We start from the raw sequence: 26,487 nt of genomic DNA, 5'->3' as shown, positions 1-26,487 counted from the left end.
AATGAAGATTAATTGCATTGCATTGTATTGTATTGGGCAAGTGTGTTTGCTCATGTGACGTTTCAAAGGATGGGGGCACGATGAGTGCGGACTTTGAAGTACTCGAATGTCGTTGGCTTTGTTTTTATACTCTTTTAATCAATTCTAGCGTCATATTACCGATTGATTGTATCTTGTAGGTAGTAATATGCGAACGTGAGTGTGCAATAAGGTATTATACAACTTGGTGCCTGGGAAATCAAACAAGCTGACTTTTTTTGGGAGGGTAATGTCAATAAGTGTTTGCGGCTCCCAGTGCTTTCTTTTCCGTGGATACCGGGTCGAAATGGCTCTTTGAGTGTGAAAGGTTGCCGACCCCTGATCTAGGTCTATAGGCCCTTGACTACTGTAGAGACCTGGGCTTCAGCCCAGGGAAGCCCGTTGCCTGCTAGGCAGGCGAAGTAGCCACTTCCGAAATGAGACAGATTACATCGTATTACTATGGATTTGATGGAGATCCCATTTTAATTAAACATATTTGTTTTGGGCTTTCCCTAAATCAGAAACCTGTCACCCTTTTTCCTTCTCAGGTTCCTCTGTTCTCTCTGACCAGCATGTGGCTGGCCATGTTGGGAAGATCACTGGGGAGATTCTTTCCACAATTAACTCACTCACTCTCTACTGGCTCACACTTCAGCATTCCAGGCCCCTGGCAGGACACTCTCAGAGTGCCCTTGCAGACAGACAGGGATGTGGGCTGTGCTTGCTTTAAGTAGTTGTACTGGTGGCCTAAATTGGGTTGGGTTCTCTCTCCTGGGAGTTACCTCAGCCTTGGCCCTGCCTGTCCTGGGTAGACACAACAAATGGTGTCCTGTCCTGCCTGTTCAGTGTTCAATGAAGAAGAGGGACCCCGGGGTCAAGTTCTGCTAGCAACCTGATCAGACCTTGGGTATTCCTGTGGGCGAGCAAGGCCCCGAAGAATTAGGTATTCATCTCTCCTAAATGTCAAGGACAGTGAGCACCAATATAGGACTGTGACTCTCTTTTGATTTATGCTGAAATGCCAAGTACATAAACAAAATAACTGCAGTGCAGTTGATGCAGTTATTAAGTTTCACGGTCTCATTTTCCAGAACATGCATTGATGGAACAGGTGATTAGTATTTACAATGTGTCATACGTTTTTCACTACAGCACTAACTAAACTCTGCAGACCCTTTTAGGGAGTGGTTCTTGAAAATAAATCAACAAACAACTCGAGGTACAAATCCAAAAGAAAAAGACAGTATGAGTGACCATGAAAGCAATCACTCACCTTTAATGAGCCGCTCCGTTGTGGATTGTTTCTCTGGTTTATCTTTATCCTTTCCTGACATCTTCGCTTCGTTTGTATTTCGCAGTAGAAATATTACACTGTTCTCCTCCGGCTAGCTTGAGACTGAGTCGCACATCGGTTTCGTGGTCTTGACTTTCGGTTTAAATCTTGATTTTTCCAACAGTGGGGGTGGGGGGAAGAAAAATGCTCGACTAGGAGCTCCAGCTCTTTGTGGTGTGCTAGCTTACTTGCAGCAACATTAGTGCTGGAGAAGAATTACGGTGTCGCTATAATTATTTGCAGAAATAGAAACGTATAACAGAAAGAGGGAGCTGCTTTGCTTTGCAATCGCTGTCAGCTGTCAACAAAAATACCTGGATATTACGTAGAGCGATGGGTGCCGCTACAAAATAATCCGATTGAGTTACTCTATTTTTCGCTAGTTAGCCAGCTAACATTTTAATGTAGTGGCAAGTGGGCGAACACGAAAAAACGGAAAAGGAAGACTGGCGATTCATCTTCAAGGTACATGCCGTTCCCTGAAGGGAAATGACTACCTTTAGGTAAGTACACATAAAAACGTTAAATCGTTGCAAGATACCGAGCTCGTTTTGACAGTGTATCCTCCTCCACAGATTAAAGTGTAATCTGACAGTGTGGAGCAGCGGTGGATTTCCTACAACATGGTGGAGCCGCTGTGACGTGACTATGGAAACGTGACACGTGGGTTAGGGGTGCGTTCACAAACACTACGCGTTTTAGACCAACACAATTATTACAATTAATTCCCTAAAGAGTAGTTTATGTCTCTTGAAGACAAATGCCTACGCTTGTGATTTATTTTTAACTTGTATCTTTATTTTTAGTCACTTATACCACCGTTCCGTATCCCCCCCCCCCCTCCACGCCCCCTAAAAAATGGGAGATTGACCTTTCGGGTGAACTTTCAGGATTTCAAATGCAGTATTTTACAGGTGGATTTAATTTAACCTCCTTTAAACTTTTGAATGCAGATGTTCATTGTTACGTGTTTTGCACAACTTGCTGTTCGTTAACAAGGAGTTTAAAGGCAAGTATCAAAATTCACACTGATCCATACATTCACTGACTCTTCCAGCTTCCCTGTTGCAACCTGCTGATAATTATCAGCTAACGCCACAAACTCAATCACTTATCAATGATAGTGGCGATCAAGGTAACTTGGACTACTGTTCATTGTAATGCGCAGAGTCATCTTGGTCTAATGGCATCAAAATGTTTAGAAGAAGATTGTTTAAATGACAAATCTAATTGAACCAGGGACTGTAGCCTATTGGTCCATTAATGACTCAAACCTGTTGGCAAGGTCCGTTAAGTACATTGAACAGTTGTCACGTGCAGTCAAAAGTTTTAAGTGAAATTTAGTTCACCTGCCATTATCCTGAAATGTTACCCGAAAGCCGAATTACCCCAACTTTTTCGAGTAGTGTGTTCGCTATGTCAAAAACAAAGTATGCATTTATCGACGTACCATAGGGTTAGGAAAGATTATGTTGTGTAAATTAACATCTAATTAGATGTTGGCGAATTTTGCACATGGACGGACTCTAAGTTTACATAATACACCCACTTATTCAAAAATAATGGTAGATGGACGAGCATTTCTTCATTCGGGAGAATGCAGTTTATGTCCCACACAGATTCATGCATTATCAATTCAAGACACTAGATGGCTGTCTTGTTTAGTATAAAATACTACCGGACAGAGTGGTTTCAGCAACTGAAAGGGATGCGATGTTAATATCAGCATGTGTTAATGAGGAAATACTTAAACTGATACAAAAATTTGAGATTTATTGAACTTGAAAATAGCATAAAATTCCACCTAAACATTCAGAATAAGTAAACACCTAAACATGACACTGGGGAAAAAAAACTCACCAACCACAAAAAAAACCATGGCTATGCGTATCAGGTCGGCTGAACCGCAACTAAAATAAATGTTAAGATGAGTTTTCAGACTAAGCACAAAGGCCATGCAAAAAATAATTATCCTATATTCATTTGAAATGCTTTTTCATCGAGCCATTGATGATTTAGCTTCCAATTCTGTATTGTTACACTATTGTCTTATCTTGAGGGTGTGAATACAACTGACACATGACAATATTTCAGAGCCCTGTTATTCCACGCACTTGGTTTGAAAAAAAAAAAAAAAAACACTGCACATGCAAAAGTATTTGAAGTCACGCCAGGCATACCTCAGTAAAAGTGGGAAGAATGGGGCAGATCACAAGCACCAGTCGCCACAAAGCCCGCTGAGGATGACACTGGCACATGCTGACTGGTCTGGCCTTCTGTTTCTTGTGAGAGCAGACGTTGACAGTCCGCAGTCACAAGCTGCTCTTTTCAAATTTCCCAACAAGCCAAGTCCATGAGTAGAATAGCGAAAACGGGGCAGTCAGCAGGACGTGGTCGACGCCACTACACGTAGGCACTCGCGGCTCTTAAACAGTGCACAGCAACAGCAGTACGGGTGAAAAGTGATGTTCTACTTACACCACAAAAAGACTAATTCCAAAGCTTGTCTAGTCCTGCGAGTCCCTCTTTAAGGAATCTGTTTTGCATGTGTACAAATATGTTTTTGATCCACATATTACACATGGCAGACAATCTGACCAAAGACCTCATTCACAAAAGAAAAGAAAAAACGTTTACACACAGTGATACATGAAGCCTTTGGTGCTCTGTGTGAGATAACACAAACATATGAATGAGATCAACTTAATATGTTTGAGATCAACTGAATTGTTGGAAGAAGCTCCAGACCGTATAAAGGGTGTTAAAGACAAATAAACAAAGAGCGCAGTGCTACAACACGAATCCAGAGAAGACACACAAACAAAATTGTACTGTATGGCAATATATAAACCCTTCATCTTAGACCTGGCTCTAAAGGCCCAAATTATTATTCATCAAAACAGTTCAGCCACCCATCTTTCTTAAGTCCCTTTTGACATCTGCCCTGACATTGGACAAAGTGCAAAAGTCAGAACAAGGCAGGTCTGGACCTTCTGAGACACATTGCATTTTCATTCACCAAACAAAGGTTTCCTGTACACGTGTTGATCAGTCTAGATTGTTTATCATAAACATAAATCTATTAAGCACTATTTAATAAAATGATGCTGAAATTAAATGTTTTTCTATGTACCATGTGAACGTGTATAGAAAAAAAAAAAAAAATCACAGCATAGATGCTTTCCCCCCTGAATATATTCTGGGGAAATGATATTTTTGTCAAAACACAGTAAATATGGTCTCTCTGCTTGCATACATATACGTAATATTAGTATGCTGCAACTGGAAAACAATGACTAAGTAAACCTCAATTCCTCCCGAGTTCCATCAAAGATTAAAGAGGAACAGGCCAATAGAGAATGGAGAGACCAAAAACTAATGGGCTTACAGAGCTGAGGGCACTGCATCGAGACAGGAAGTGCCAATAGATGACAGCCTACCCACTGTAGCTTGTGTCATTCTAGGCTACACTGGGTGCTTCCTCTGTGGAGAATTGGGCCAAATGGAGGCCAGGATCATTTCACCATGTTTTGTTGTTTGGAGTGTTGATGGGAGTGTTGAGTGAGAGGTGTGCATATTTCCCCACAATTACAAATTGACTTCAGATAAACATCACCTTTGCATAAGTGCTGGTAAGCCTTCTGGTCTGTCTGGGGATTGGTCTGAATCAAAGATAGCAAGCGCCACACAAAATTGTTCACAAAGGAGTTCCAGTAGTAAAGTGTCCTTGGCACACACTGTAAACTCTTAAGTGGCAATGGCTTTTAATTCACTGAATGATGAAGCCAGGCTGCGGGGCCACGCGAGAGGGGGTTCTCTGTGGCAAAGCAGGTGGGTACTGCGCTAAGAAAGGATAGCCGGATGAAACATTCGGGTAGGGTTGACCCGTTCTGGGAGGAATTGGCGGATATGGTGATACTGCATAGTAGGTCGAAGATTGGGGGGGAACAGTTGGAACTGGATTTAGCTGTGGGGCCGTCTGGGATGGAGGAGGTGGAGGCTTCCTCATGGGGTGGAGTAGAGGGGATGAGTCAGTGCCTGCCTCAGTGAGCAGGGAGGATGAGGGTCGGACTCCAGCTGACATATCCTGAGATCGGGAGGTAGATACCGATGCCTGTGGAAACTGCTGGCCCTTCAGCACCACCTCCTGCAGCTTCTCGATCTTCACCCTTCTCAAGTGTGCCAACTTCCTCTGGTTCTGGTAGGAATCGATGAAGGCTTCAAGGGTCATGTCACCATCCAGGAAAGAATCAGCCATATTCTGTTGGGAGATATTTTCAAAGGGCAACGTGTAATCAAACAAAGGAATAGGTACTGCTGAGATTACTGTATGAGTAAATTTTTTTCCCCGCAATAAAGTGTATGCAGTATTAGCAGTTCTTTATTATTTTTTATTTAAAAATCTAAACCCATTTCAAATCTGGTTTACTAAAAATAACTACAGCTAGTGCCGACCACTCCCACTGCTTAAAATATCAGGACAGTATGAGAGCAGTTAATCAAATCATAAAATGACTTACTCGAATGGAAAATTATGTCAACCACATGTTAACATAAAAATTATTTGTAGATGAGAATATCAGGCAAAGCAATTACAAGCAGCTCACTGTGAATGAAGCAACACATTTATGAAGACAGCGATGTTATTACCTCCGTTTCCTCTTCTATTTTGGCTCCCTCTGCCTGCAGTAGAGCCAAAAGAATGTCCAGCGATGTGTTTCCTGATTTGTGATCTAAAGCACACAAAAATGTATGACAATGGCATTACTATTACCGGTAGTTAAGATAAAATTAATGCTAGCAGCCCCAAAAGATGAGTAAAGTGAGGCGTACCGTCTGAGACTGACATTTTTCAAAAGTGAAGACAGCAACTGTTAGTTTTAACACTTTTCAATGGATTAATCTAACTAATATATAATCCTTATCTGAAGTAATGCACTATTAGGGGTGTAACGGTATGCTCGGTTCGGTTTCTTGGAAACTTCGGTTTGGTATATTTTCGGTACAAATTCGGTACATTAAATATGTTTATTTTGAAAAGATGACAAGTAAACGGTATATTCTTTAGAAAAAATAACTATTCGGGTGATATTCTAAGAAATTACACCAGAATAAAAAATACACTAATAATAAAGATCTCTTAATTTTGTAAATTATTAAGACACTGAAATCTTTAAACACTCAGCAGCAAAAGTATTCAAGTTAAACTCAAGTTGTCATTACAGTACATATATACACTTTTTGTGATGAAAAAAAAATACATACGCCCCACCGCGTTACAATAAACACACACGGTAACCTGTGCATGCTAATGCCGGCTAGCTTCCAGACGCAACTGTCCCTATGTCAGATCAAGTCAATTATTGCTAACTATAAAACTCTTTTTATAATGAAATACAGTAACTTTAAAGTCTTTATGAAATTATTTACACTTTTTAGGCATTAAAGTCTTTGAATGTTCAACAGCATATTGTAACGAATTGGGTTATCTCTGTTGTGGTCGGATTTGTGTTTTGCTGAGTTGTGATGTTTCCGAGGTTCATGAATGCATCGTACGGCTAGCGAGAGAAGCAGCGGAGAACGAAGAACAAAGCTGTTGTATTTTGTTTTGGGCTAAAAATACTGCTTGCTTCCTCGTCTAAGAAACATTCAAAGTCGGATGATGTCATTTTAAGTGTTATCATGTTAGACGTGCTACCCACAGCATCGCCGCCGATCTCATGGTAGCAATATCGGCAACACAACTTTGGGACTTATACACGTACCTTTCCCCATTGGCGATTTTAACTGGACAGCCAGAATGTTCCCAAATAGGAGACCGCAGTGTACGGGGGGACCTTCGAGCTCTGGCTTGTTTGCATATTCGTTTGCTCCTCTTTAGAGCCGCGCCTTCCTCTCCCGTGTGCAAGAGTCAATAGCGCCCGTGCGTAAGCTCGCGCTAATAAGTGGAGCGAACCGAACTCAATGGACCGAACCGAACATGCCATACCGAAACGTATTAATACACCCACATGTACCGTTACACCCCTACTCATTATTAATACATTGGTTTACTTGTTCAACCAAGCCTTTGTCTGAGAATACATTTGGGTATGAAAACACATGCTTGTCACACGGGGCTGAGGCAAGTTATGCAAAATGTGGCACTCTTGGCCCTGTGACCAGCACATCCCAACAACCGCAATTACTTTCTGTTTGCCCAGAACTTGTTCGACTGAGTCAACTGAAACGATCTTGTTACCTCTTAATCTCTAAGGAAGGTATCTGTTGTATTTGTGCTCCTAAGCAAGCCTGAAAGTCAACACCAGCAAATACTTTGGTCGGATCAACACCAAAGGGCCAAGTCATCAGGCAGGCATGTGGCACGGTTCTTTTCCTATCCAAAATGTCCACTTCGCATGAAAAGTGAAAACATTCAGGTCTAGTATTCACGTAAATCTATTAATGACTGTTGAAGACCCCGTCAAGTCATTTTCATGATTTGTTTCTAAATACATTAAATATGTTTAAGGTAAGTGCAGAGAACATGTCAGAACGGAGAACTATTTAGTACTGAACGGCTGAGATATAGCATGAAAGACCAAGTCAAGTCAAACATTTTCTTGACAATATGTACTATGCATCGCCACTAGTCTAAACACGGCATTCTGATTAATATTGGGTTTTCAGAATATGAATTAAGCAGCAAAATCCATCCATTTTTATCCATATCAGGGGGCGATCATTTTGCCATTTGCTATCGTAAGGATTTGAACATTTTATTCAAATTTTATTTGTGACATACACATTGATGCAGTTAACACCCCCATGCACAACAAACACTTCTATGAACGTAGTACAATGTGAATTTAATTATTTTTCATTCATTGCTGACTTTGTTAATATTGATGGCTGTCAGTAAGTTAAAAAAAAAAAGAAAGAAAAACTACACTTTCCACATCCTTTTGGATTGATATTTTGTTTTTTCTTTAAAAAAAAAAAAAAAAAAAAAGGTTAGTTTTCACTGAACCCATAGTAATATCATAATCGTATCGTTAGATACAGTATATGGCAAAAATATGGACATATGACATTTTTGCCATGTCGCACAGCCCTAATAAGCCCTTGTTCCATGTTGCAGTTAAGAGCTTGTGGCAAATATGCCATGTTGTGTTACTTCGAAAGCTGCAATGTCCAAGCTCAAACGCAACACTCGTGCGTGGTCGCGAGTGACTGGGAATGAAGAATGGAGCGAGTGCTGCTCCTGTTCAATGTCAACCACGGGCATAAATACAGTAGCTGTGTTTTGGTTGTTAATAAGCTTGAGTTCACTGACTAATGCCTCCGTAATCCCCCACAATAGACACTGCAATATGTTAGCGTACCACAACAGGACATCGCGTTACAATAAACACGCCCGGTAACCTGTGTATGCTAATGCCGGCTCGCTTCCAGACACAACTGTCCCTATGTAAGAAATGAAATCGGACCACAACGTGCATACCGTTTAGATGCTCGTTTATCAACGCCATGCCGCCATGAAAGGGAAGTTTGCATCATATTAAGTATTTTGGGTGACATGGGTAAGCCACGACACCGCATTACGCACAATGCTTCTGTTTAGATCACAGGTGACCCAGATTAACCACTACTGTGCATTTGAATCAAACATAGCCAGCATAAGAAGCCAGTTTTGACAAAATAACGAAGTGCCAAATAAATAACGTCAACGTCATTGGGACTAGTCAACTAATCTTGGCAGCCCTACTGTTCTGTTGAATTGTGTAACTGTGGAGTTGTAGATGGCAGTGCACACTGAAACTACAACCACTGAATAAATGAAATTACCAATTACTCTTTTACATGACTCAAGTGCCAAGCCATCATAACAATTGTTTCACTTGGAGTCTACCATCTCAGCTAAAGATTTAATAGCAAGAAGTGGGTCCAGGAATATGGAAAGCTTAGTGACTGCAGAAGCACGGACACAGCTCATGAAAGGATGAGTGAATCTGCATAGTGCACACCAAAGTCAGAAATCACTCGCCGAGGCATTTAGCAAACACGTACCTTATGACAAAGGAAGTAAACTGTGGCAGGACATTAGCTACGGAAATTATGGCGATTCACGTGGTGGAGAGAAAGGCTTCAGAGAATTTATTAATGTCTTGATCCCAGATACCCAAGATCCCAGAAAGTGCCAAGTCGCAAATACTTTGGACAAACTTCTCTACCATCTTCTTTGAATCAACTCGCAAAAGACTCACATAGAAAGTGTAAAATGTGTCACACTTTTCCTCGACCACCAATTTGTGGTCAAACTGGACCTCCGAGCCCCAGCCATCTCTGACCGGAGTGCACTTTATCGACAAATTCTGGCTACTAAGGAGCTATTGCTTGCAGACGTCCTACATTCCACAGGACCACATTGGTCAATCCACTGCACTTGATTTGAAAGATACCCTCGCCACATGGTCACTGAAGGAAGAACACATGGCATGCGTAACAACCAACAGTGGTGGATCAACAGCTGGACCGGGCTTCTATGTTTTGGGCACCGGCTTCATATTGCGAATGGTGAGCTACTTTTTTTCCTCCCATTATTATTATTTTTATTATTATTAGTTGTAGTAGTATTAGTAGTACGCTAGGAGTACTATTGGCAGCTGTAGTAGTAATAGTAGAAATCCCTATTGTGCAGCAGCAATTTACCATTTATTGTGGTTGAGTTCATTTGTTGTTAATTGTGTAAAAAATGTTTGTATGATGAGAAATTAGGATATTAATTTGACACACCAAAATTAACTGTTGGGTTTAGTGGTAAATAGATATGAACTGATATAGCCTAATAACAGGGTTACTATTACTGCTGCTCAGTGATACTACCACAAGCCCTCTACTACCACAAATTATAAAGATGATATTAATAGCAACCCTACTAGAGAATGTCAAGTAACAAAATGTTTAATTGGTTAACAGATGTTTACGTGATCAACAGAGAGGAGCATGTGTGATCAAAGAGTAGACCGTGCCATTGGAGTTTGTAAGAAGGTGGTGGCAGCTTTCTCCAACAGCTGGAAAATGAAGAAAACCCTGAATGATGCTCAACAACGACTGGAGCTTCCTTACCACAAAGTAATTACTGAATCACCCATAAGATGGGGCTCCAGACAGCGTGTGGTGACAGGTTTATTGAACAACAAGCCACCAGCCATGTGCTCAACAACAACGACTGGAGCTTCCTTACCACAAACTAATTACTGAATCACCCATAAGATGGGGCTCCAGACAGTGTGTGGTTGACAGGTTTATTAAACAACAAGCCATCCGCCATGTGCTGTGTGCAGACAAAAGGCACTGCCATTTAATTCCAACTTGGCAAGATCTTGAGGCGCTAGAGTCAGTAAGCAAAGCCCTTGGTTCTCTGTTAAGAGTTTGTGGATGCACGTTCAGGTGAGGACGTTGTTACAGTGTCTTACCTCAAACCTGTCCCGTCACTGTGGCAGCTAGTCTGATGGCACAAACCTAACCAAAACAACCAAAGTAACCAACCTGGGCTACCCAAATACAAAATATAAAGTTAACCTTGACCAATATTAAGTTTGGCATGCACACTTGACCCCCGCTTGAAGAATTGCTACATTGACAATGATGAGGAGGAATCACACTCCTCAACCTCCCTGGTAAGGTCTACTCAGGGGTGCTGGAGAGGAGGGTCCGTCGGGAGGTCGAATCTGGGATTTAGGAGGAGCAATGTGGTTTTCGTCCCGGTCGTGGAACAGTGGACCAGCTCTACACCCTCAGCAGGGTCCTCGAGGGTGCGTGGGAGTTCCAAACCAGTCTACATGTGTTTTCTGGACTTGGATAAGGCGTTCGACCGTGTCCCTCGAGGAGTTCTGTGGGGGGTGCTTCGGGAGTACGGGGTACCGAGCCCCCTGATAAGGGCTATTCGGTCGCTGTATCACCGATGTCAGAGTTTGGTCTGCATTGCTGGCAGTAAGTCGGATTCGTTTCCGGTGAGGGTTGGACTCCGCCAAAGCTGCCCTTTGTCACCGATTCTGTTCATAACTTGAACAGGGAAAGAGGGGGGTGATATGACTCAAAAGTATATCACGATATACGTGTTTCATATTGGTCGATATATATATATATTTTTTTTGTCTTTTTTTTAAACTATTGAAAATAATGACCCGAAGAAAAATAAATGTAGGTTATTTTATCTTAACATAATATTTAACCTTTAATAAGAGGTCAATGTAACTATGAAAGAGTGAAATAAACTGGTCGATATAAAGATTAAATAAACTCCATTTTAAAGATTATGTGCTTAGAAGGGCTGAGAAATGTTTGAAAAACTGTCACTAAGTATTTCATATCAGTCAATATTGATAATTATTGATTTTGTTTTAAACCTTTTCTTTAAATAACAGCTAACTGTTTTTTGTACATCTTTATGAAGTGTAATATGCAGTTTGTCCTCCATCAGTGCATTGTAAATGCTTATTTGCATTAGGTCTACCCCAAAGCAGTTGTTGACACATATTAGCCGATGGTATGGAAGGGTATTACATCTTAAGCATGCGCAGAAGGTACTTTAATGGTCAGCGTCGCTGTCTGTCGTTGCCGTGTATTTTTCCAGCGTGACGTGCCGACAGCCACAAGGGGTAAGCATTTGTCACTGTTGGCCAATAAGATAAGATAAGAATGCTTTTATTAATCCCACAGTGTCGTAAGTTAAAACTAAAGTCTGACGTATTTGAAAAGAGATGGAGGCCCATAGTGAGACATCTTTAATTGAACAGAATACTGCATTGTTGTAATATTAAGGTTCATAAAGATAAATATGTACATTTCACTTTTCAGTCTTTCTCCTGTCATTTTTGGCGTCCAAATTTGTATGTATATGTTTTCCTCACTTTTGTTGTCTACTATATTCTTACTCTATTTGGTTGTCAAAACATGCATGTGTTACATATTGTTTCACGAACAGTGATGCTGCTAATGTTAATTACCATGTAACGTGTTCCTCAAAAATATCTAGGACTATAGTGAATGCACAGACAGTACCCTTTTGAACTAAAAAGCCAGGACTGTGCAGTGGAAAAGAGGCAGAAATGTCAGGCCACATAATCCACCACTCCCTCCGCCCACTGCTTCTGTTTCACAGTACAATGGCCCACTGTGCTACAATATCCTGAGAGGCAACAGACTGTGGTGGGCCGATGAGAGTGGACAGGCATTGCCTTGGCATCCACAGCATAATGGATGGACTGGAGAAGGCCATCCAACAGGAGGACACACAACCACTTCTTAAGATAGTGGTGGAGCCTACAAATAGTTGTACTATAATTAAGAAATGACAAAGAATGCCAAGTCTTATCTCAGTCAAACGAGAGTATTTTTTTTTTTTTTTTAGCTGCTCAAAACCCAGCTGCTCAACCGCAATTCCATAATTAGGATGGCTAGAGCAGGCAGCGGGGGTTGGGGGAGGGATATAGACTAAACTACATTTGCAAAATACAGTCTTCTTGATGATATTAAGGGTACATATTGCCCTGAAGCTTTGATTGGGTTGGAAGGGGGAATTGTGAATCTTTTAGGGTAAAAAAAAACAACAAAAAAAACGTAATCCTGGTAAAGTAAGCGTTGGGGGTGGATTTTAGTCTAGACATAATTTTTGAGTCCACAATTAAAAAAGACCTACCTATATTGGGGCCATTATGGAATATATGCACAGAGTGTTGTGTGTGGTGTGACGTATTTCCGGTTATCTCAAGGCATCTCCCTTCCCGGTAATGGCGGGCGCCAGTGGTTTAAAGCGGTAGAATTTCTATCAATTGTCAACGTAGGATCATGGAACGTATCGCCCACAAAAAGTTAGGGAAAACTCGGTATCACGGTATTCCTTTTTCCTTCTGCCCATTATTTTGATATGCATCTACTTGCACATAATGGATTCACATTATTCCAATTAAAACATTTTACAAAAATTCCCAATTTCAAGCCATTAAATTCCTTATTCCAAAAATTAATTGCTCACCCCTAGTCTAGATATATGTAATCTGTATAATCTGACAGGTTTAAAAAAAATAATTATAGGTATACTAAAGGCAAAAAAAATAAATCATATAGCATCTCAATTGCAGATGAAATAAACAAAGGAGTAGCGAATGGCTGGAAATTGAAAAAAAAAATGGAATTTTGCTCAGCTAGAAGTATCATCATATTTTGCTCATGCACTAGAAAGCAGTATGGAGGTCTGTCAGTAATATTACACCTATGGTATTTAGGATCACAGAATCAATTCAGATTTGCAGCTTTCTTGATCTAAAATGAAGTCAGACTATTCAGCCCATGTGCAGCAACAATTTCTGGTAACAAAGCTGTTCAGCCACTAAAGGGAAGTACCCAAACTGGAAAAACAGGTCTCCCAGAACATATTTGCCATAGCATTACAACCAACATGGTATGAAAATGTTCAATTTCAATTTCAACGCCATTCAAACATTCATGAATGATGTAGACCACATTATCACAATATATACACGCATTTCGGTCCTTCCCACATAGTTGGAAACATATGTTTTCTTCTTCCTCGGGGGGAATAAAAAGATAATTGAGAAGCTCTGATGTCTGTGGACTAGGGGTGTAACGGTACAGTCGGGTGTGTTAATACGTTTCGGTATGGCATGTTCGGTTCGGTCCACTTGCGTTCGGTTCGGTCCACTTATTAGCATGAGCACGGACGCTGACTGTTGCTCACGGAAGACAAGAGTGGCGGCACAAAAGAGAGCCAGAAAAGAGCCGGAGCTCGAAGGTCCCCGCGTACACTGCGGTCTCCTGTTTGGGAACATTCTGGCTTTCCTGTTTCCCATCGCCGATGGGGAAAGGTGCGTGGATACGTCCGAATGTTGTTCGGACGTAGTTGCCGACATTGCTACATGAAATCGGCAGCTATGTTGCGGCTAGCATGTCTAACATGCACAGCATCATCCGACTGAACGTTTCTTTGACGAGGGAGCAAAAACGTCAAACTTAAATAGCGAGATTTATCATATTGTAGCGTCTTCCAAAAACACGGCGTCAGACGTAGTTTAATTATCACGTTTTTATTAACCCAAGTACAATTGCTCGTGCTCTTCTTTCTCCGCTGCTCCACTTGCTTGCTGTACGATGCATTCATGAACCTCGGAAATATGACAACTCAGCAACACACAAATCGACCACAACACAGATAACCCAATTTGTTACAATATGCTGTTCAACATTCAAAGACATTTCAATGTCTAAAAAGTGTATACAATTTTATAAAGACTTTAAAAAAATAATTCATTATAAAAAGTTTTAATATAGTTAGCAATAATTGTAACTGTTATTGTATGTATTTTTTTTAATCACAAAAAGTGTATACATGTACTGTAATGACAACTTGTCTTTAACTTGAATATGTAGGTGTGTCATAGGCTTTTGCTGCTGAGTGTTTAAAGATTCCAGTGTCTTAATAATTTACTAAATGAAGACATCTTTATTGTTAGTGTATTTTTGATTCTGGTGTAATTTCTTAGAATATCACCCAAATGGTTCGCTTTTATTTTATTTTTTCAAAAAAAAATGCACCATTTATTGTCATCTTTTCAAAATAAACATGTTTAAAAAAAAAAAATCCGTTTTTCTGTACCGAAATGTTTCCAAAAAACCGAACCGAAATGTGATTCAGCGTTTACCTTTAATGTGGACATATAAGCTCGTATTCACGCTCTAAAAACCCATTCACTACAACAAAGGATTTAAGAATAGAATACAACACTCCATGTATTTTTCAGAAATAAAGCAATATTGTAGTCCAACAAGGTAAATGGTGTGCAGTTATCACTCCAAAAATACTCAAACAGCAATGTAATTTTTGTTTTTCAGATCATAAAGATTAACATGAGACAAAAGTCCATAATTCTAGCTTTTATATCACGTTATTTACATATAGATGTGTTAAAAAACTCAGGACGGAGCACCTTTTGTTTGAAGCCACCCACTTTAAGTGAGCAAAAGTATTGGAACATGTGACTGATGGGTGTTTCTAGTTACTCGGGTGTTGACTTTTAGACTGATTGCTTAATCGGAAAGTGCTTGTTTTTGGCCTGTGAAAACTGCATTTGCTGTTAAGCAAACACGAAGACCAGAGAGCTGTCTATGGACAGAAAAGCAAACCATTTTGAAGCAGAGAAAAAATAATCTGAGATATTGTAAAAACATTGGGAATAGCCACGACAACAATTTGGAATACCCTGAAAAAAAAAAAAAGAAACTACTGGTGTACTGAGCAACAGACCTTGAACAGGCCTTCCAAGGGTATCAACAAAAGTTGATGAAAGAAACACTGTGCAAGCTTTGAGGAAACACCCAAAGACAACAGTCCGTGACCTCAACAAGGCAGATGTGAAGAAAGTATCACAATCCAATGTTGGAAGAAGACTTCGAGAGAAGAAATATACTGGCTAAACCACAAGATGGTAACCACTCACCAGCAAAAAGAATCAGAAGGCCATCTTGGATTTTGAGAAGAAGTATAGAGATGAACTTCCCAATGAAGTTTGGGAACAAAGATTTATGGACTGATGAGACCAAGATGATCCTCCACCAAACTGATGGAAAGGCCAAAGTATGGAGAAAGAGAAGATGTGCATGTGATCCAAAACACGCAAGCTCATCTGAAGCATGGTAGAGGTAATGTTATGGCTTGGCCTTGCATGGCTGCTTCTTTATTGATAATCTACAGTAACTCATGGTGGTAGCAGCAGAACGAATTTGTAAGTCTACAAAATCATTTTGTCTGGCTATCTACACAAAAATGCATCCAAACTAATCAGGAGAAGCTTCCTTATGCAACAAGGCAATGACCCCAAACACACTGCCAACACACTGAAGGACTTCATCAGGAGGAAAAAGTGGAAAGTCTTACACTTGGCCAAGTCAATCAACTGACTTTTACCCAGTAGATCATGAATTTCACCTCCTGAATACCAGGACATACACAGTACATACATCATTGCAAGGATATTGAGGATATTGATGAATCGCAAATTTGTGCCTATGCACGGTTAGTGAGAGGCCCACTGATCTGAAAAATCCAAGTATTCAAATGCCAAGCTTGTGTGACAATTTAACTGATCAATCAATGTTGGACTGTGTTATGTATGACAAGCACAATAAATTGCCTCTATACCTAGAGTGGACTTGCGCAGCTGATAGGCTTCAAAGCTTTCTTGAAGACAGCCGTATCTCTTGCTCAGTGTATCTTTCTTGAGCTCCAGTCCAGGTTGGAGGGCAAGGTTTTCCTCTGCCAGGGTTCTGTTGTTAACAAGTGTGGTCTCTTTGCTATGCTGGACTTCCTGCATCTGAAACAAAAGAATGTCAGTACTGTACTTTAGCATTACACAGGAACGAAGCCTGCAATTTAGCTAAAAGTTACAGAAACAAAATACATGTGAAAACATACATTTTATGTTGATGTGCTTATATGACAATTTTTTAATACTTTGTACTTTTTTTTTTACTTTTATACTTTGTCACTAAGCAATTGGCCATCTTGTATGACCATTGTTTGAAGATGTAATAGCAGAAATTGTATTATATGAATATCAAAGTAATGAGGTAAACCTACAACTTTGGGCTGCACGATATTGTTAAAACATGCAATATATTGTTGATATCATTGCAATATTTAACATGTGAAATGCCATTTTTATTATCTAATGAAAGAAATTGTAAAAATTGCATGCGGCAAAATAAACAAGCTCAATGTATTCTTAGCTAATTAATTGTAATTCCCCTAGATCAGGGGTGGGTAATTTCGGCCCTCGAGGGCCGATATCCTACATGTTTTACATGTCACCCTGGTGCAACCCACCTGATTCAAATGATCAGGATGGTTATCCAGCTCACTTGAATCAGGTGTGTTGCAGTAGGGACACATGGAAAACAGGCAGGATACCGGCCCTCGAGGGCCGGAATCTCTCACCCCTGCCCTAGATAATGTCCAACTACTGGATGGCGATGCACATTTAAGTTTCCGTGTGACTAGTCACATTCCGATAAAAGCATACAATTCCATCAGACACTTATGGAATAAGTATCACAATACCGATATTTCTTCGATATATTATGCAGCCCTACTACAACTAATAAATCATATAATGTGAGCATGACACAGCAGGGCCAATTTTCTCATCTGTTAGCTAGCATGAGGAAGAGCTATCATTAGGCTTTACAGAGCAACAGGCCGTTTAATAAAAAAAAAAAAAAGAAAGAAAATTGCATAAAATAACGTCTGTCCCCAACCCCAATCCTCCAATGCATTTATTTCAATGGTCGTTAATTATATGCACATTTTAGCTATTAGGGGGCCAGCCTGGTTCCTATTCCCTGTGACTAGAAGGTGCCAATTGTAAATAAATTAAGAAAATAACTTCCCTTTTCAGTTCCAGGAATGCACTGTATGGCGCAATACATTTATATAATTAATGAAATTATAAAGAACATTAATCGTTGTCATGTGTTTCATATTACCAGGAGCTGAATGTGTGTCATATTTAACACATTTGTTTCATACTGTATGTTAAACTATATTTTTATATATTTATTATTTATTTATTTTTCAAACTGCGAATTTAGGTTGTGTTTCAAATACAGTAGTGAAATCCAAGTCAATTCTTTGCGCAACAAGCATTGCTCACCTAAGCGTTTCGTGAAAAAATTAAGATTGCTTTGTTTTGAATGACGGGTCCATAGAATGACCTTATCAACAAATTTCATTTTAATCAGCGATTATTTTGGCCGATGTTTGAAGGGCCATAATCGGCCAGGCCCCAAATTGTCATTATTTTCAGAATCATTTTAACAGTTCATGAAGTGCAGTTCTTGCTGGGGATGTTTTACACCTGAACAATTCACACCTGTATAATGTTTCAAATGCATGTCAAACAAAATGTAACAATATTTGCATACATGAAATATACTTGGGTCATTTTCTGAACATTAAAAAAAAAAAAAAAAAGGAAACATGACTAAAATTAAACATTCAAAGAAGCTAAATGTGCAAATATAGGAACAATATGTGAGGACCTCTGGGAAGTTGAACAAGTATGATAATGGAATATATTTAAGAGTGACTCATGCATACCTTGTTTGCTTATTGCACTGAACATACGAAAAACATGTTATACTGGACAAGTAGCTAAATATATCAAATACCATTGCATTGTGCTCAAGTAACCAGTCTGTCTTTACACAAGTCAGTTTGCTCTTTCGTCAGCGCTAGCTAAAGATGCAAATCTCTAAACAACATCAATACCTGTCGGCCTGGTTTGTGGGAAAAAAACAAAACAAAAAAACAACGTGCTAAGGGAAAGTCTTATTTGCTCCACACCCGATCCATCCATCCATCCATCCATCTTCGAAAGCACTTATCCTCACCGGGTCCGGATTCCAATCCCAACCTCAGAACGTGTGAGGTCGATGTGCTAACCACTCATCCACCGCACAAGTTGGAAACAGAGGAATACACAACCCTCTCTTAAACCACTGTTGCAATTTAAATGACGGCCATTCAGAATTAGGGTTACAAACGTTGTTGTCATAGCACAGTGTACAATGATTGATTTGAATCGTTCATTTCCCACAGTGTAATGATTATACAAGGTACAATGATTTTAAAAACAACTGGGTGCACAAGCTTGAACTCATTTTTGTTTTTGTTTTTTTCAAATTCATATGAAAAGGAGATGTAGTTGCTATACATATATTAACTTAGATATTTTTGGAAGTGACGTCAACGGTCCTAGAACAGGGGTCACAGCTTGGTGCCCACTGGTGCAAGGCAGCAACCAAATATTGTGAGAACTCATTAACATGATCAGCGTCTTCACATAAATTAATATCATTAATTACTACTAACAATAACGTAACATTATTACAGATAATTTAAGCAAATAAGTGATAAACTGGTTAGCCTTCACATTAATCAGCACCAGAGACGTAGCTCTCAGATTTTGTATTGGTTTGACAACATTGATTGGCTCAACCAATACTCGCAATAACAGTGAAGTCTAAGAAAGTGAAAATGTGGCACTGAACACAATGTTACCAAATCGTGTAAGGCTTTGGTTTCGTGAGCATCTCATAGTTTAAATCCACACGTGTATTTTGCTTTATCAGTGGCAATGGCAAAAAGAAGCAATATGACGACGAACATAAAGCCAGAAATGGAATCAGATACAACCTAGCGGTAGAGACAAAAGGGACACAAATTTCTCTGTCCTGGCTGCTCAAAACAATATTTGGAGAACAAGTAAACAATAACAATAAAAGAAGAATGGAATGTATGTCTTATTACTACACTTGTATGACAGTTGAGAATATTAAAAGCTCCCTTAATTAGATATCCTTCTAGAGTAAATAGAGGTTAAAATATGGCGGCTGCCATTGATATTATTTATGAAGAAAAACCTGGTTGAGGAGCATGTCGGTGCTATTCCAGTATGCGCAGCCGAATGGCACTTGTTGTTTTGCGCATTAACAGGCAGCACTTTTGCTACTATTAAGTCCAGTTTTGTTGAGCAAAAAAATGGCACTGTTGTTGGGACTCCCTGCGATGGATGGCTTGGAGGAGCTTCGACGCAACGAGCATCGTCGATGTGGACAGGGAAGAGAGTAGGCATTTAAAAGTGAAGTGAAGTGAGAGAGATGACTGAACGGGACTGGAGAATTGAACCATTCTTTCTGTATGTGTGTTACTCGCCAAAGGCCAAAATGTAGGCTGTTAGAAAGCTACAGTTGCTTACGTTTAATCTTAGTTTGTAGCAACCATGAGTGATGTCATGAACGCTCTGATCCCAACTTCTGTTATCTTGGCGACCTCACCGATCAAAGGACACTTCAAATATGTCCTCTTTTATCTATAACATCTTCAATAAACATGTGCAGCAAAAGGAATTTAATTATGTGCAGCGTGCCAATTAAATGGACTCACACTATTGAAGTTAACATTGCATAGTAGTGTCGCAAGGGGTACCGGTACCAGTACCATACTGTGATCTTTCTGCATCAAAACCGGCGAGGATCCACCATGCAGCTTGTTGCTGTTGCGAAGTGAACGATTTTGGCAGCGGGGTGGGTGTTATGTCACTAGAGTATGTGCAAAAAAAGTCTACACGCGCACGTACCACATTCGCCGCCACCTTCCTGATTGATTTTTCAATACAATTAAATGCATCGTCTAGTCACCTAGGTCCCTTTGATGTAGCAGGCACGATATCCATTGTCTGTTGCTGTCGTTTTGACGGCAGGAAAAACAACGACCGGAATTGGCCATGTAAGGCAGAGGAAATTCCGCCCTGCAGTGTCCTCATCAGTATCAGACATAGCGACGCCCTATGACTTGGAGTGAAACTGCAACACATTTTCAACTCAACGTGCATGGGTTGCGCGCGAGTATTAAGTCAAACTGCAAACTGCGTGCGGCATTGCCGCAATGACGTGCTCGAGGTCCCCCGCGGGAGTATAAAGAAGCTTTCAAAGCAACATCACGTTGAGTCATAATCAATTAAATGAACATATTGGCTCGACCGTAACGGTGTGAATGTATTGTCAATATCAACAATGGATGACATGAAATGCAGTCAAATAGGTCAAGAATATGGCATGTAATGTAAAAGCTGATAGTTAATTAAGGTGACCGAGTTGAACCGGGACTAGCACTTCGGTTCTCGTGGAATCGTTCAGGTTTTAAAATGGCCGTGCCACATTTCGATTCCTAATCCGTCTCGCGGAGGAACCAAATAAATAAAGTACCAATAATGTGCGCTCGGCGCTGAGCAAAAGACAGACATTAGCGAAGTACAACCAATAGGAAATGTGTGTGCGCGCCGCATCAGCAAGCAGCAAGTGTTGACAACACAGACAGCAACGAAGACGGCAGAATAATCCTCGCCAGGTGTGATAATTATGGATGTTCGACACAGGTCAAAAGTATCGATACTTCAAAGTATGATACTTTTCTCCAGGCGTAGATAGATAGATTTTGATATATAAGGGGTTTCATTAGTGCATTAATTGAGATCAATTAATTACAGTCTGAATTAAATCTTTTTTTTTTTTTTTAATCGTATTAATCTAACTTTTAAACTAACTTGATGGTTTCTGTACTTGCATTGCCACTAGGGGTGTAACGGTACACTCGAGTGTATTCATGCGTTTTGGTATGGCATGTTCAGTTCGGTCCACTTATTAGAGCGAGCTTACGCACTGACGCTGACTGTTGCATGCGGGAGACGAGAGTGGCGGCACAAAAGAGAGAGCCGGAAAAGAGCCAGAGCTCGAAGGTCCCCGTGTACACTGCGGTCTCCTGTTTGGGAACATTCTAGCTTTCCTGTTCCCCATCGCCGATGGGGAAAAGTGCGTGGATAAGTCCGAAAGTTGTGTGCGGACATTGCTACATGAAATCGGCGGCTATGTTGCGGCATAGGACGTCTAACATGCACAGCATCATCCGAGTGTCTTTTTAGCCCAAAACGTCAAACTTAAATAGCGAGATTTATCATATTGTAGCGTTTTCCAGGAACACGCCATCAGACGTAGTTTAATTATCACGTTTTTATTAATCCAAGTACAACTGCTCACGCTCTTCTTTCTCCGCTGCTCCACTCGCTTGCCGTACGATGCATTCATGAACCTCGGAAACATCAGAACTCAGCAACACACAAATCGACCACAACACAGATGACCCAATTTGTTACAATATGCTGTTGAACATTCAAAGATTTCAATGCCTAAAAAGTGTATACAATTTCATAAAAACTTTTTAAAGTTACTGTATTTCCTTCATTATAAAAATAGTTTTAATATAGTTAGCAATAATTGTAACTGTTATTGTATGTATTTTTTTTTAATCACAAAAAGTGTATACATGTACTGTAATGGCAACTTGTCTTTAACTTGAATACTTAGGTGTGTCATAAGCTTTTGCTGTTGAGTGTTTAAAGATTTCAGTGTCTTAAAAATTTACAAAATTAAGAGATCTTTATTGTTAGTGTATTTTTTATGCTGGTGTAATTTCTTAAAATATCACCCAAATGGTTCGCTTCTATTTATTTTTTGTAAAAAATGTACCATTTACGTGTCATTTTTTCGGTACAAATAAACATATTTTTTTCAAAAAAATCTGTTTTTTGTACCGAAAATATACCGAACCGAAATGTGATTTAGCGTACCGTTACACCCCTAATTGCCACATATGCATTATGCTTATATAAGCATATAAACACAGGCTGATTCTGTGTCCACAAAGCACAGAGGCTATACAGCTGACCATGAAAATGATCATAACCTGCCCAATACTGCATTGCAGTAGAAGTTTAATTTTCATTTCAGTCTATGAAATCTAGACAATCAAGTGTAGAAAGTAGAGATAGACCGATATGCTTTTTTCAGGGCCGATACCGATGCGATTATTAGTGATCAAGGAGGCCGGTAACCGATATTTGAAGCCGATATTCATTTGTAGAAAAAAGGGTTAAAATGGTGTCAAAATTTTGAAAAGTAAAAACTCCAGCACTTTACTTAGTTTAAAGGCCTTTAAGCACCTGTATATTAAAAAACGTTTGTGATTTACAACATTTTAAAGCTTTTTTAGATCTTAGAAAATAGACAACTTTGTTTTACAAGTCTAACAAAAAGTGTCGGGAGCTCCCAGGCTCAGATGCATGTCTTTTACTTCAATGAAAACAAACATCTTCCTAAAGTTTACTACAGTAAATAGTTTTCTAAAAATCCACTATAACTGAAATGTTTATCTTTCACACATCATTGTTTTAAAGTTCAAAAACAGAAAAGTGCATGCTCAATGCAGCTACTAGCCAGATAAATAATCTCATCAACACGGCTGTGTCTTCTCTCCATCGCTTTTTGTGGGTGTTCTGACTTTCTGTGGAAGCAGAAAAAGTGACACTTGCTCTAAATGCATGTGACCGGACTTTCACTTACGGTACTTTGCCGTCAATGTACAGCACTACTTTGTATGGAGCGGTGGTTGTTTTAAAGTGCTCTATCAATAAAGTTGAGTCGAGTTTAGCTTTTCATGACGTGGGCTACACACAGACACGCACTTAGCTTCAGGGCAATTAGACAGCTTACCGTGGCAAGCAGAACTGACCCTTGTGTTTATAAGACATAGAAGGGCTCATAGTAATGTTACAAATGGTTGTCAGTTGTAGTAGACTGACATTTATTAAAATTTTCTCAAAGTCTGTTTAATAGCTTGAATTTCAGTGCCGTGCTGCTAAAGTAGTGAGTGCTGTGCTCTCAGTGTGCTGTGCTGTGCTGCTCTAGCGAGAGTAACACTGCACCCACACTGCACAAGGAACCAACCAGATGGTGCGGTGGGCGGGCCAATCTGCTTTGGAGGTAGGGCCAGTTGAGCAGCACACAGAGAGAGAGAACCATGCCGCAGCAAGATGCAATAAACCAGCTTTTAATTTATCTTAAAATGAGAAAAAAGGCAGATGCTGATAATCGCCAAATGCCAAATATCGGTCCCGATAATCAGCCTGGCCGATAATTGGTCTATCTCTAGTAGAAAGTAACATCCATCCATTATTCGAACCGCTTATACTCACAAGGGTCACGGGTGTGCTGGAGCTGCCAACGGGCAGTAGGCGGGGTACACCCTGAACTGGTCGCCAGCCAATCGCAGGGACACACAGAGACAAACAAACATACACACTCACGGTCACACTTAGGGGCAATTTAGAGTGATCAATTAACCTATCAGTGTAATATATTTATCTCACCCCCCCCCCCCCACACACACACGTGTGCAAATGTTAACAAGTGTTTACATTTTTAATTCATAACACATTTTTTTAAATTTGAAGTTATTTTGTCAGTTTTAATTTTGCTGCTTTAAGATTTTTGTCGAGGTACAGGTATAAAGGTATTTTATGCAGGTATAGGGGAAGTCATTAATATTTTGAACTGTGGAGTGAAGCCCTTTGTGACTTGTTTTGACTGGTCCTTTTATCATTACGTAAAGACTGCCTCACGTGTGTTGGCATGTTGGGTTTTGCACAAAAAACGCAACATTCGGTTTGCTTCAAGGTTCTTGTTACGGCAAAGCAGGCACTGACATCACACGTAATGTATTGTGTTTAAAAGAAATTGTGGTACACGCTTAAGTCTCACTTAATGATCCCGTGGCACCCACTTTCTTTGTTTCCATTCAGTGTCTTTTAGAAAGAACTACACAAACAGCACTTATGCATGTCTTTACTTGGGTGATTCTCATGACTAAAGTCAACAACTGTATTGTTGTTGAAGTAAATAAGCCACTCCCACTCTGTAGCTTATGGAAAGAGGAAATCATGGAGACTGACAGTCAGGGTGTGGATCAGAAACAGAAAGCTTGACTCACAAGCCAGTAATCTCTCAACTATGGAAAGGTGAAATGAATCCTCTACCTTCTCACTGACAGCATGGGACTTTTGTCATAGATGAAGTCACCATTCGTTGACATTATAAGAACATTAACAACACATACATCATCCTAAATTTAAATAGAACCTAAATAAAACTCTAAAGTAACATGAAATTCGCTTGTCTCGGTATCACGTTTACGCAGGATGAATATAGTGTGTAGCTGATGAAGTTCTCACCTCACATGGCCACATGATACGAAGAATGTCACAATGTAATAAATGATTGCAAGAGGAAAATAACCCTGAGCAACTGACACAGCAAATAACATTGAGTCGTAAACCCACACTCAAGCCTCGAGTTTAGAACCAGTCAAGCACCGTAACACACAATCCCGTGTTAAAATCAAGTAGTTGGTGCGACAGCATTTCCCCAGATTCGATTGACTGGAAATGCTGTTCTCAGAAAATACGAAAATGCGGTTGAACGGCGGCTGTTAGATTAGATCATCTTGATAGTATACTCACGAGTTAGCCAATAATTAGCAGGTTTGCCCAGTGCTGTCTGGCAGGTCGACACGTACCCGAAAGTGTCGTCGCTAGGAAACTTCTTGGCATGTTTTCGCGTGACTCACCATGACATCGCTTCTTCCTTAGAAGGGTCTCACTCATATTCCAAAAGATTCATTTAAATATGTAAAGTCTGCATTCGGCCGAGGAAAACAAAATGCCTGGAGCAATGTCGTCAACTGAATACACAAATAATCAGACTGGAAACAATCCTTGCCGATGTTTGCTTGCCAAGGTTAACAATATATACGTTATTGAACAAGTACAATAACATTCAATGTAGTAATTTAGATATGTTTTTAAATTACAATGACAACCATTCATGCAATGTCGAGGGGCGTTTTGTGGGAAAACAAAACAAAGGATTCAGGAAACGATACCGACGAGAGCCAGTAGCTAGCAACTACATTAGCAAGAGCTCAACATACCTCGTCCATCTCTTTAATCATTTTGGTAAGTTTTTCGTCGTCCTCTAGAATTTCGTTGAGCTGCGTCATCGTGTACTCGCTGAACTTGTTGGAAAAGCTAGACATATTTGCTGTCGTCGTGTATTTCTCCTGGGCTACAGTCCCTTTCTCTCCTCTGTCTGTGACAGCTGACTGAGCTTCTGCCCAGGAAGTGCATTGCATATAGGCCCAATGTTGCCTTAAGGGCCCGTCGGAAATAAATCGGAATACCGTAGGTTGTCTGTCTTTAAATGGGCATTTGCGAAAGAAATACCGCAAACAAGAAGTAGATCAAGTAAAATACATGTAAACCATTTCAGAAATTAAAGAATCAGGAAATAGATTAAAAAACGTAGCTATTACAGTGTATAACCATGTTTTCGACTTGAAGCTAATTCACCACGTCATCACGAGAATGGCATAGCGTACGTCACACCTGAAGTGTTACTGATGATTCAAAGGAGTAACTAACTGCCCCTTATCAAAAACAGGAAAAGATACATTTCTGATTAAGTGCAAACTTGATAAAGGGTTTCTTGAGAGTGTAAACAGATTTTTAAAGTAAAAAAGTGTGGCAAATAAATGTGATATAAAAGAGACATAAATGTACGCTGTCTTGCTAGGTTATTTTGTTATTATTACTTTATCCATATTTTTAAAACTCAACCAGAATACC

At 40.0% G+C, this 26,487-nt stretch overlaps 2 protein-coding genes across 4 annotated transcripts in view; both read right to left on the bottom strand.

Annotated features, from left to right (window-relative positions):
• Positions 1 to 1,983, bottom strand: part of ppp3cca (protein phosphatase 3, catalytic subunit, gamma isozyme, a) — a 46,175-nt gene extending 44,192 nt beyond the window's left edge. For all 3 annotated transcript variants that reach the window (XM_086030530.1, XM_086030532.1, XM_086030533.1), the window contains exon 1: positions 1,295 to 1,983. In XM_086030530.1, coding sequence (XP_085886656.1) covers positions 1,295 to 1,355 — 61 coding nt within the window. In that variant the 5' untranslated portion in view covers positions 1,356 to 1,983. The remainder of the gene's footprint in view (positions 1 to 1,294) is intronic.
• Positions 1,984 to 3,107: 1,124 nt separating this feature from the next.
• Positions 3,108 to 26,088, bottom strand: vps37ba (VPS37B subunit of ESCRT-I a). Its single transcript, XM_086030056.1, has 4 exons — positions 25,794 to 26,088; positions 16,554 to 16,725; positions 6,005 to 6,087; positions 3,108 to 5,615 (listed from the first exon to the last, which is right to left on the bottom strand). The coding sequence occupies exons 1-4, from the start codon at positions 25,992 to 25,994 to the stop codon at positions 5,124 to 5,126; spliced, it is 948 nt and encodes a 315-aa protein (XP_085886182.1). The 5' UTR covers positions 25,995 to 26,088; the 3' UTR covers positions 3,108 to 5,123.
• Positions 26,089 to 26,487: the final 399 nt, after the last annotated feature.

This window comes from Filicampus tigris, chromosome 5 (genome assembly GCF_054856515.1).
Source record: "Filicampus tigris isolate MCC_2025a chromosome 5, RoL_Ftig_1.0, whole genome shotgun sequence".
In the NCBI taxonomy this organism is placed as follows: domain Eukaryota; kingdom Metazoa; phylum Chordata; class Actinopteri; order Syngnathiformes; family Syngnathidae; genus Filicampus; species Filicampus tigris.
The sequence above is the reverse complement of the archived record's forward strand: the minus strand, read 5'-3'. Positions and strand labels throughout refer to the sequence as shown.

What these genes read in the sequence shown, in the direction of transcription:
- vps37ba (XM_086030056.1), bottom strand. Translation starts at nt 25,994, where the DNA reads ATGCAATGCACTTCCTGGGCAGAAGCTCAGTCAGCTGTCACAGACAGA. An exon ending in TGATTAAAGAGATGGACGAG is followed by an intron (nt 16,726 to 25,793) that starts GTATGTTGAGCT and finishes CTTTTGTTTCAG; the next exon opens with ATGCAGGAAGTCCAGCATAG. An exon ending in AAATAGAAGAGGAAACGGAG is followed by an intron (nt 5,616 to 6,004) that starts GTAATAACATCG and finishes ATCTCCCAACAG; the next exon opens with AATATGGCTGATTCTTTCCT.